The following is a 12,035-nucleotide window of genomic DNA, read 5'->3' as shown; positions in this document are numbered from 1 at the left end:
CCCTCCCCACTCCTCTTCCACCCCTCTCCCTGCCTCCCCTGCAACCAAGGAGGTTAAAACTGGTGTCATGGTTTATATCTACCCCGTGCCCTTCTACCTCACTTCCTACCCCTCCCACCATCCTACATTGGCTTGTCCTTGCGTCCCCACCTCCTACCCCCATGGTGCTAGTCAGTTCACATCTGCCATTTGGCCTGCGTACCATCTTCGCAAGCTTCCTCCTCTGCTCACAGCAGCTCTTCCTCGGGGGAACAACTCCATAGAATGCTGTTCTGAGACTATCAGCTGGGAGCCAAGGTGTTAGATAAAGACTCAAGTAGACCAGTCAGATGCTCTGTGCCAGGACTTGAATCTTGAGTCAGGTGACACAAGGTTCAGAGTTGGCTGGTACCAGTTCCCCTCAGAGGTGGTGCTCTACCGAAACACGCAGCCTACATCCTCTGCCCCGGTTCCTGTACTTTCAGCCTCTCTTTCAAGTCCATGGGGAAGCTCTATGTCCCTCCATTTAATTCTACATTTTAAATTGGATCTATTTCTGTTGGCAGTTAAAGAAGTCAGCTCCCTTCTCCGGTAGGTTCACTTGTGACCTCCTACATAAAGCCCTCTCCAATGCCCCCTCTCTTTCCCAGTCAGAAGGAAGCACTCTTTCTGCCAGGAGGCCACAGCATTTGGACTTCCAACAACACACTTACCACTTGCTGCCCTGTGTTAGAGCTATTTGTGCAGCTAGCTGTCTATCTTCCCAGCTGCAGGGAGCATCCCTGTGAGTTCAAGGACCATGACTTATTCAAGCACTTTCTCCTCCATTCCCAGAGAGCGTATTCACAAGGGACATGGAACAGTGCCTCTTGGGAGAATACTGCTGGCTCCAAAGCTGGGCCTCGGCCAGCCAGTAAGGGGGTGGTGGTGCTTAGATTTCCAATGCATTTTCTAAAGCAAAGCCCCCCCCCCTGGTATTTTGGGCTCGTACAGTCATCTCTTGGGTCCAGCAGTTAGGAGCAGCTGTGTGGGAATTTCTGCTGGTCCCATGGGTAAAGGGGAGTCTGCATGCAAGGGACTCACAGCTTTCCAGTTGCATGATACATGTCTGGACGTCCATGGGGAAATTCTTCAAGTCCATGGGGCAAGCCAGTGTTAGGGTGATTCTGAGAAGAGAAGGGAGTTGAATGATGCTAGAGCCACGGACCAGGGAAGCTGTGCCTCTGTTCTAGTAATTACCAGAAAATCAGTTATCTCAGAGTGGTCAAGGAGGTCAGGGAACTAGTGTCTATTGAAATAATACATGTATATTTCTACATTCCAGATACGGGAATGGAGGCTCAGAGAGATACTGTATGTTGCCTAAAGTCACACAGTCAGTGAAACTTCTGGGTTTCTTTGGAGTCTGTCTGGCTTCTAGACATCTGCCTTCAGCAAGTGGCCTAAAGGCCTGGAGGCCTGGCGCTGCCCCTGATCCCACTCTTCTGCAGAAGCTGAATTCCTGCAGCCCTAGGCCTCAGGCATCCAGGTGCACCTGTAGCAGGGGCTTCAAGTGGTTCTTTGCTGCCTCCCTTCAGACACTGGACGCATCAAACGTTATTTTAAAGAGGCCCTTGCCTTCTGGGTGTCCAAACAGAGCTGGCTCACATCTGTGGGCTCATGCTAGGCTCAGTTGGGAAGTGGTGGGTGCCCCAGGCTTCTGGGAGAGCTGTCTATTTTGGGTTGTCAACCCTTGTGGAGGCTGAGCCTTAGAACCAGAGGGATTCCCCTTACAGAAGCAAAGTCCAGTTCAGGCTAGGATGCAAGGCTTCAGCTTGAAAGGCTGTGCCCACATCTGAGTACCTGCTGCAGAGAATAGAGAGGAAAGGCTCTCAGAGCCCAAAGAGGCTTAGATCATCAGGCCAACTCCCTCATTTGACAGTTGAGAAAACAGGTACAGAGAAGGATTCGTTGGGACTCCTGTAAGGTCACCCAGTGTGTGATGGCTCAAAGGCAGGATTCAAAACTATGTCTCCTGGCTGTTGGATTCTGAGCTCATGTGTTTACTTTCCGACACTGCTATCCTGGAAAGCACCTCACTGGTGGCGGTCTAGTGACATTTGGCCACTGGCACCTCGGCCGCACATGGTGAGTGCACGGCCCTGTGTCAGCTTCCTCCCTCCAGTTCACCCCCACTGCTCTGGATCTGGGCCCCATTTAAGCACAAGGTTGAAGCAAGAGGGGGAAAAGGGAAGGGAGAGGGAGGGGGAAAGTGAAGAGAAAGTGAACAGAGTTGAATTTCTGAAGATAAAAGCTGCAAAGTGGGGCAGCTGTCACACTAGGTTAATTTTCTGAAGTTGAATGACCTTGGGAACATCACTTTCTGCTGATTTGTCCCTCTGTCATGTTGCATGGGGCTTAGCTTTGTAGAGATACCAAACCAGCCTGGCAGCAGCAAAATCCAAGCAGGGTAACCTCTCCAGTGCCGCCAGTCAGGGCACTGGTGGCCATCCTGAGCCCATCACCCTTCCTTCTGGGTGTGCACCGCAGGACGGGCTCCAGGGTGAGGAAGGCCATGTCTGCCTCTGGCTCCTCCCAGCCATCCCCTCCTCGGTGCCTTCTTTCCTTGCTGAGGTTCTTAAGTCCCTTCTCCCACCTGGACTACTTTCAGGAGTCAGCCTGAGTCCAGTCACATCTGAAGGTTAGGACGGTTGCAACCTCTCCCATAGGCCTGGACATTTAAAGCTCATCTCTTAATGGAAGCAGAGAGATTTATTCCCCCAAAGAACTGGAGGGGGAGGAGGAGTCATTTAGGGCCAGTGTCCCTTTGAAGCTCTTTGAAATAAACGCATACTCATTCATTCATCAAACGAGTGCCTACTGAATGCTGTTTGATGTTCTGCTAGGCTCTGAGTGGGCGTTGGAAGCTCATTAACAAATTGGAATCTGGCGGTGCTGCTAGGTGGCTGGGGGAACTTTGGCAAGTCACTTAAATGTTCAGATCTTTCCTGTCTAATCTGCAAAATGGGCATAATAGAAACTATTTCATGGGATTGTTAGGAGGATTACAAATAATATATGTAAAATACCCAGCCTAGTCCGTAAACTCTCAGCGAATGCTACGTATGTAAGAATCTAGCATGGGCATTGGTCATGTTCTCCATGACTTGGGGGAGGAAATGGGGAATTACATGGGGAGAGTTGCCAAGAGACTCTGAAAGTTTGCCCCTAACCAGTATCTCTGTAGGATACCTCCCACCTGGGAACGGGGTCCCAGCGTCACAGACTCAGTGCAAGGTATGGAGGATGGAACGGGTTCGAAGAAGGGAGGGAGCAGGCCTCGCTTGTTTGTACCAGTGAGAGGCCTGGCAGGCCCATTCTTGTTGAAGTTGCTATGACTTTTCAGGCTTTGTGCCTTTGCTCCCGCTATTTTAATTGTGATAAGAACATTTAACATGAGATCTAGCCTTTAAACAGATGTTTATGTGTACAATACAGTATTGTTAACTCTAGGTACAATGTTGAACAGCAGCTCTCTAGAACTTACTCATCCTGAGTAACTGAACACCCCTGCTGCTGAGCACTGTCTTTGAATTCTCTTTTCCCTTCTTGTTTTATTGCAATGCTGGGTAAACTTAGGGGCCTAACTTCAGCCCTTCTGTCTCTAAGATGCTTCCTCGGTTCCCCTGGTTATAACAAACCACTCACCCCTAGGACTTTCCCCGTGTGTTATTCTTACTCCGTGAGTATAATTTACAGAGCCGTGCAGAGGTGTGAGGTTGCCCTTGCCCGGGCCTGTGCAGCCCTGCTGGGCCCACCTCATAGCGTCTGCTCCCTGAAGTCTGGGGGACCAGGTGCACCCAGAGGAGGGCGGCGGGGGTGAATGGTGTGGAGCTTACCTGATGCTGTAGAGGACATTTCCGTTCCGGGAGATCCTCAGCAGCTTGTTGTCGGTGGTGATCTCGTGGAAGTGCGCCCCCTTCTCGTTGGCGAAGAACAGGTCAGGTTTCCAGATGGAATCCAGCATGGACGGGTCCAGGTCCAGGGAGTCATCCGGGTATTCATTGTAGGCCAGCCGGGGGTCGTTCCACTGTTGCCGCAGGAAGATGTTGACCCTGTAGTCCTATAGCCGGGAGGTAAGGAGGCAGTCAGGTTAGGCCCTGGGATGCCAACTCTCCGAGGGCCCAGGTGCTTTCATTCAGTGCTCCCCGAAGTCCCCTCTGGAGAATTCTGAGTGTGGTTGCATCTTCTGTGGGTGAGACATGAAGTCTGTGCCTCAGGAAAAAAGTCAGGGGCACCATCCCTGCACATCCTCTCAGTGCCCTATTAAGTATATTCAGCTCTGAACCAAGATTATTTAAATGGTATTCTTTTGAAAAATTTTAAAAATAAAGTTCCACCGGACGTAATAAACACCTGTTTTCACCCTGTTGACACTTCGTCACGTTTGCTTCATTTTTTTTACAAGAGAAATAGCACATTACAGGTAAAGTTGAAGTCCCCCTTTTATTATCGAGGCCGTCAGGACAGCAATTCCCATGCACAGGGAAGTTTGAGAATCACTATTCCAGATAGATTGACGGAGCAAAGGGAGAGGCTAAAAGCTGCTGCTTGAGCATTCAGACCGTTCTGCCTGAAGAGAACAATTAATTCCCAAGCGGTGAAGGAAGGACGAGTGAATTCCGAGGTGCCCCTGCTAGTCCTGGGGTTCATACCACTCTGTTTCAATCCGAGCCTTCTGCAACCTTCTATCACACATGTTGACTTATTTGTTTGGAGAGGATTTTCTTTTTATTTTTTATTTTTTCTAATGCAAGCTCTCTACCCAACGTGGGCCTTGAACTCATGCCCTCGAGTTCAAGAGTTGCATGCTCTGCCGATGGAGCCAGCCAGGCGCCCCTGGGGAGGATTCATAGATATTGTGGAGTCACATCTGACTGGGTTCTAAACTCAGTGCTAAGTCTAATGCCTCTCTGATGGGCCTGTACTGTGGTTATTCTGATGAAAACAAAAGTCACAATTGAACTGATTAGGGAAATGTTCCGCTAAACCAAATGCAACTGATTATTTATTGTGGGACTTCTCGGAGACCTTAATTATTTGTATGTATGCTAATTATTTGTATGTATTTCCAAGAGGGGAATAGAATATACATTTCCCTGATTTATTTTGGGCACATAAATCTTGCATTTTGTACATGATGCATGTTAGGAATTGCCATCCTAGTCAAAATTCCCCCCCCCCCCAGCACCTTCGTTTCTTTTCTGGATGGAGAAACTGAAGTCCAGAGAGTTAAGACTGACCCAGTATCACTCTAAAAAAGGCAGGTCAGAGTTGGTTCTGGAGTGCTAGAATCCTGACTCCTAGCTGAGGATTTGTTCAACTGGTCCTGGCATTTCTGAAGGAGTCCATTCAGCAACCAATCAGAGCCTGAGAAGCAGTTCATGCTATGGGTGGTTCTTCGTGCCAGGAAAGTGGGTCAGGAAGTTAAGAAATATTTCCATGAAGAAATGTTTTTAGTTTTGTCAGGGAGGCACTGTAAACCTGGGACCCATGAATATTACGATACTGCAAGTAGAATTTGGGGTTTATTTGTGTTTTCCCAGGAAGAAGAACATGGCTGTCTATGTTGGATTCTCAAAAGGGTGTATAGTTCCCCAAAAGATTAATAACCTCGGTTCAAGTCCAGCTCTGAATGCTGTCCTTCCAGGAATAATCTCCACACAGGAACACCTGCTGCTGCTTTCCCTGAAGGTGCTGGAGAAATGAGATCATGCTACATTTTCTTTTCCTAATCACTCTTGATCTGTCATCAGCAGGGATGGACTAAAACAAACGACCCTCCTCGTCACCCTCACCCTCACCTCTGCCAGTTCCTCCCATAGTACATGCCTCATTCTGTTTGCCTCCAGAAATACCAATAGCTTCATAAAGTGTTCCAAGGTATTTTATAGGATCGTTCTATAATTTAATTGAAGCCTCTCCCTCAAGCCCCATAGAAAATGACATTTGGTCTCATAATCTCATGTCTTATAAGTCCCATGGTAGAGGGGGAACTCTAGGTCAGACCTGGATGTTGATACATTGTTTTTCCTGCTGACAGTAATGGACAGCTCCCAATCTGGCCGCCTCTGATCAGGGAATTAAGAAGTAGCCTCTCTTGGGGCGCCTGGGTGGCACAGCGGTTAAGCGTCTGCCTTCGGCTCAGGGTGTGATCCCGGCGTTGTGGGATCGAGCCCCACATCAGGCTCCTCCGCTAGGAGCCTGCTTCTTCCTCTCCCACTCTCCCTGCTTGTGTTCCCTCTCTCGCTGGCTGTCTCTATCTCTGTCAAATAAATAAATAAAATCTTAAAAAAAAAAAGTAGCCTCTCTTTCTCTCTTGGATTTTATGTGAAGTGTGTGCACGTGTTTATGTGCGTGTGTTTGCATGTGTGATGGGACACTGGGCAAGTCATGTCAGAGGAAACAGACTATGAGTGGTTGGGCAGGAAAAGCCTCCAGTCCCCAAACCCCAGCTGCACTTTCGAGATTCTTGCCAGTGACATGTCAATCCTGTTTACATGGCTGGAAGGAAGGAAAGAGAGTGGCATTTCTTAAAATGGTCTGTTAGGCACCAGGCGCTGTTCTAGATACTGTCACACATATTTAATCCTCGCAAAACCCCTGCAAGCTAGACATCCAAGTTCCTGTAGTGAAGGGAAGGGGCCCGATGTTTGGAAAGGTTGTGGAACTTGTCCAAGGCCCAGAGCTAGTAAGTGGCAGGGCTGGGCTCTGAGGGCATGTCAGCCCCACCCACTGTTCTGTCCCACAGTGGCAGGTAGCCATTGTGCGCCAGGGATACTCCTCTCTCGTCCTCACTGCCTCCATGAATTCTGCCTGCTCAGCTTAAGCGCTGTCTCCCGCAGGAGCCTCGATGCCCCCAGGCTTCCATGGCCTCTTCCTTTTCTGATCTCCTAGCAAAAGAGAATCACTGGAAACATGTCATTTAGCACTGTGTGTGTCTTATCTTCTCCACTTGATTGCAACAGGTTGAGAGGATGAACCCGACCTTATGTTTCTCCTGCACCATCTCACCTACCCCCCCAGTCAGTGCACCGAGGAGCTACCCAACACCCAGAAGGAGGAGGAGGCAAAGCCAGAAAAAGTTCGAGCAGGAACAGCTTTCCTCATTTAGAGTGGAAAGACAGAGACCTAGAGAGGGAAGGCATTTTCTAAGGTCACAGAGCAATTCAGTAAAGGACCTACGATTGGAACCTGAATTTTCTTCTCTAGTGTTAAAGGGAGTTAGGATAGATGAGAACCCTTCCAAATTGAATAACTAATTGTTACTAGTTTAATGTTTTTCCGGCAACATTTAACTGAGCATCTACTGAGTGCTAGGCACTGATCTAGGCACTGGAGAATCTGCTGAGAACAAGAAAGACAAATTCTTGCAACCACAGAGCCCAAGTGTAATGTTGATACCACACGGAGACAAGGGCTCCCATGGGGATTAAGTACAGGGTGCCAGGGAGGTGTAGAAGACAGGCGGTCCGGCTACACTGGGGACTAGTGGTCAGGGAAGACTCCAGAAGTGATATTTAAGGTGAGACCAAATACGGTTGAGCCAAAGAGGACAAGCGCTTTGGGGCAGTAGGAGCCGCATTTTGGAAGGCCTAGCGGCAAAGGAGGGCATGGCCCTTCGGAAAGAAGAGCAAGGAGCTGAGTCAGGGGAGGATGCTTGCAGGGCCTCGCTAACTGTCCTGAGGAATTTGGACTTCATCCTGAGAGGCATGTGGAGCTTTCGAAGAATTTTAACTAGGGGAGGGCATGATGACATTTGCATTTTATGACTGATATTTTTAAAGTATTGTATTTTTTCTTATTATAAAAGTAAATGCATGTTGATGGTAAAAAAAGGTAAAGGCATATCCCTTAAAAGAAGAAAAACCAAATAAAAGCCATAGGGTCTCGATGAAATGGCTAATGAAAAGTGAGAGCCGGAGACCCGGACCATGTATTTGGTGTCCTCGGGCAGCTTGACTCCTCCTCCCAGCAGCCCCCGCTCTGCCCCGCAGCAGCTGCTGCCCAAACAAGCTGTTGCATTGATTTCCTCCTCTCTGGTTGGGAAACAGCAGTAGGAAATGCAGTTTGGAGGAGATCGATGTAATTGGTGTACTAGGCTGAGAGCCAAAGGCTGTTTTGCTTCCTTAGCCCTGCAATCACACTGGTCTGTGCTTGACATGCCAGGGGGCCCTGTTCAGGTTCAGGGGCCAGAGGAACTATGTTTGAGTTCCCCACCCTAGAACCTCCAGTTCCAGCTCCGGCAGTTGGCTTCCAGGGCTCCAGCTCTCCAGGGTGGCCCATCGAAGTCTGAGGTGGGAGGGATTTCCAGAGCTCCAGCTCAGTCGTCTTTACCATCAACTCACCCATCTTCCCTGTGAGAATCCCTGATGGCCTGCTTTCTGGTAACTGGGCAACCGCCTTGCTTCTAAGACCAAGGGAGAGCAATAATCCCTTCATTCGCTCATTCTGTCATTCAGTAAACAGTATTGGTGGCTTCCTGTGTGCTACACGCAGTGGGATCTGCCCCCTGCTGCCACCGCCACCGTGTCTAATTTCAGATTCTAACCTTTTCCAATAAACTCCTCAAAACTCTGTACTGTGGCAAAAGAGGAAGCACGGAGTGTTTTAGTAGGAAAGAGCCCGCGTGAGTGTGGTGGTGAGAAGGGGATGTAGGTGGGCAGGATGTTGTTACCTTTGCAATCAGAGCCAAGAGCCAGCGCCCAAGCCCTGGACAAAGAACCAGATTCCTAGACCTTCCTAGGTCCTAGCATTCCGGCTCTCAAGGGGTGTCTCTTTACACTCATTTCTACTCTATAAACATGTATTAGGCCTAGAATGGTGAGGATGGGGGCATAAGGTCTTGGTTAATACCCTCAGACAGTTCAAATTGTCTAGCAGGTGAGGCGAGATATGGACACAAATATCTACCATACAAAACTGACAGGGATAGAGGTCAAAGGGGCTCTAAAACTTTGCTATTAGATATTGCTCTCAAGCCATTGAGATTGTTTCCAGCCAGGTTGGATGAATCTGGAACAGCTTTCAGAGAGAAGGTGACATTGGAAATAGCCCCTTTCAGTTTGCTCCGTCCTACTGAAGTTAGCATCTCTAGGTCTGGTGTTGCTCTGAGACGGGAACTCTACCTAATTTCAGCTGGAAAGGAGGCCCGGGATGTGTGAGAAGTCCAGAGGTGAGGAGTCAGGCTCAGAGCAGGACGGGACTTGAGGACTGGGGTGTGGCCTTGGAGTGTTTAGATTGGGATGTATATAGTTGCAGGTCAAAGGAATCTCATGTCAAAGGAAGAGCACAAGCAGAGGTGTGGCGGTAGGGGGATTCAAACCGTTCGGCTTAACAACCACTAGCTGTATAAGTAATAAAAGGTCCTCCTTATTGAGGACCTACTGTGTTCTAGGCATTGTGCTAAGCATGCCACACATTTCATCTCATTTTATCTTTAAAACAATCCTATAACAGGTATTTTCAACCTAAGTATTCAGAGAAGTTAAGTAATTTGTCCAGACTTACACAGTAATCAGTAAGGTTGGAATTCAGATCTGGTTTGTCCGATTATACAAGTTCATGCTCTCAACTACTCTGCTGTGATAAGGCTGTGAAATGGTTTGATTTGAGACTGTGGTATCTTTAACTGCCAAACCAAGGGGTTTGGATTTTATTGTGTAGTCAGTTGGGCACCGCTGGGGTCTTAAGCCATGGAGCAATATCTCTGTTTGACTTCAGGAAGGTATGCCAGGAATGACCATGAAGTCTTGGAAGTCAGAGAAACAGGAAGAGGGGGCCCTGCTTTGAGGCATTTGTGGCAGTCCAATATGGGCCAGTAGGAATGGAGAGTGGGGTAGAAGAGAGAATCATCACCACCATCGTCAAACATTACAGTTAGAAAGAACCTTTGGAGAATTCTTTCTCAACTTTTTCATTTTACACACGGCCCAGAGAGGGAAAGGGACTCTCCCTGGGCCACACAGCAATTCAGTGACTAAGCTGGGACTTGCATACAGACATCTTGACCCCATCCCACTTCTTTTCTATCTCCTTGTACACCTTTGAGGGCAGGAGAAGGAGAACCAAGTTGAAGGTGCCATTGAGCAGGCTCTGCTCTCTTTGGAGAAGCTCGAATGTGAACTTGGCTCTGATGGAATTTGGGATTAGCATGAGATCTGGACCAGTCTGCTGAAAGCCAGGGACCAGGGGCATCAGAGTAGAGGATGCCTAGGCTTGGTTCATGAGCTGCTGCTTCCTCTCCCATCTGCTGCCCTTCAAGCACTTCCTCAGACCTCTGAGAAGCACTGTGGAACCAAAGTCAAAGAATTTGTCAGACAAGTCAACCCCAGCCGTTCCCAGTTCTGTGAGAGTAAGGACCTGGCTCATTGGTACTGCAGAGTTTACGAAATCCTGACCAAGTGCGAGGTCCTGTGCTCAGAGCTTTAGTGAACACTCTCTCCAAATTCTCACAGTAATGCCATTTTACAGACAAACTGAGACCTGGGGATATCAAGGGCTTTGTGTAAAGTTAGTGACAGAGCCGAGGCGTGAATCCAAGACTGGCTGACTCCAAAGTCTGCTTATAAGTAGTACACGGCATTGGCTTCTTTTTATTAATAATGCATCCTCTTTAGTTGCTGCTTTTTGTCCTTCAGACACCCTCACTGTAATTCTGTTCTATGACGTTTGGCATGAAGAGAAGATTCTTATCCCCACTGGACAGATGTGGAAACTAAAGCCCTGAAATCTCAAGTTCCCACCACACATTACTGGTAGATCCAGAATTGATAACAATGGTGCAAATAATACTAATATTGTTTATTGAGACTTTGCCACGTGTAAGGAATGATGCCAAGAGCGTGATGTGTGTTATTTTATCTTCATAATAATCCTGTGATGTAGGTCCTATTATCATTCCCATCTTACAGTTGGATAAATCAAGGCACACAGAGGTGAAAGTACAGTTTCTGCCATCACACAGCGAATAAGTGCCGAAGCTGACATCCGGACCCAAGATGCTCACGCCAGAGCCCACGCACTTAAGTCCTAGACTACACTGCCTAGGATCTCCTAGCATTGCCCCAAGTGAGAATTTCAGGACACCTTAATGCCATCGGATGCTGCCTGTGGCTGCAGTTACATAGCTGCGGGTTTGCAGATACCTGCAAATATCAGGAAGTATTAAAAGGGGTAACAGACTCAAAGCTTCTGCCCCGGGTCCAGCAGTCCACTAGGGCTCCTACCTCATTCCTGATGTGACCCTTACATTTGACTCATTATCCACTCTACACTCAAGTCTGGTGCTGGCAGACTCCCCAGATCCCGACCCATTGACTCCTTGGCTCCAGATGCCGGCTCTGTGGCTTGAACCTCTCCCACGTCACCACCCTGCCTGGTGCATTCTCATTTGGATCTTATGCAACCAGAGACACATGTATTGTAAAGAACTGTAGATGGTTTGGACCAGTGAAGCTAAGCATCTTTGTTTGTCTTTAGAGGATCACTAAAACACAGCGTGAGTTTAATAATTACATAAAAATGCTAATAGCAGCTACTTTTACTGGGAGTCTGGCATTTGCTAGAACTTTATATGCATTGTATCTCTAAACCTTTCATCAACCTAGCACATTGGGTATTATTATCCTCATTTTACAGGGGAGGAAACTGAAATGCAGAGAGGTCAAATAGAGGTTAAATGTCTGGCCTATGCTTGCATAGCTAGTTGGTGCTAGAACAGGGATATGAATCCAGAACTGTTTGGCTCCTAATTTCACGTTCTTTTCATGATTGCATGCTTCCTCTCTAGTTCCTTTTTTTTTTTTTAAACCAAGTTCCTACATGGGTAGGTGAAAGGAATATAGTAGATGTAGTATACTGGGATGCCACTGAGCCCGCGTGACAGGTTGGCTCATGCATATCCTTATAGTCAGTAGCAGGTGGAGAACTTTGAATTGGGATATTAAACAGTGAGGTGGCATCATAACTGGTTGCCAAAGGGTGCAAATTGGGGGTGGATGTTAAGCTGGAAAGAG

The 12,035-nt window shown here is 48.0% G+C and overlaps 1 protein-coding gene across 1 annotated transcript in view; it reads right to left on the bottom strand.

Moving 5' to 3' along the window:
• GLRA1 (glycine receptor alpha 1) overlaps positions 1-12,035 on the bottom strand; it is an 82,991-nt gene that overhangs the window by 18,819 nt on the left and 52,137 nt on the right. Inside the window, exons 4-5 of the mRNA XM_011226890.2 lie at positions 3,858-4,081; positions 1,063-1,145 (exon numbers count right to left, since the gene is read on the bottom strand). Coding sequence (XP_011225192.1) covers positions 1,063-1,145; positions 3,858-4,081 — 307 coding nt within the window. The remainder of the gene's footprint in view (positions 1-1,062; positions 1,146-3,857; positions 4,082-12,035) is intronic.

Source organism: Ailuropoda melanoleuca, chromosome 3, assembly GCF_002007445.2.
Source record: "Ailuropoda melanoleuca isolate Jingjing chromosome 3, ASM200744v2, whole genome shotgun sequence".
Lineage (NCBI taxonomy): Eukaryota > Metazoa > Chordata > Mammalia > Carnivora > Ursidae > Ailuropoda > Ailuropoda melanoleuca.
This window is presented reverse-complemented; position numbering and strand designations above follow the sequence as displayed.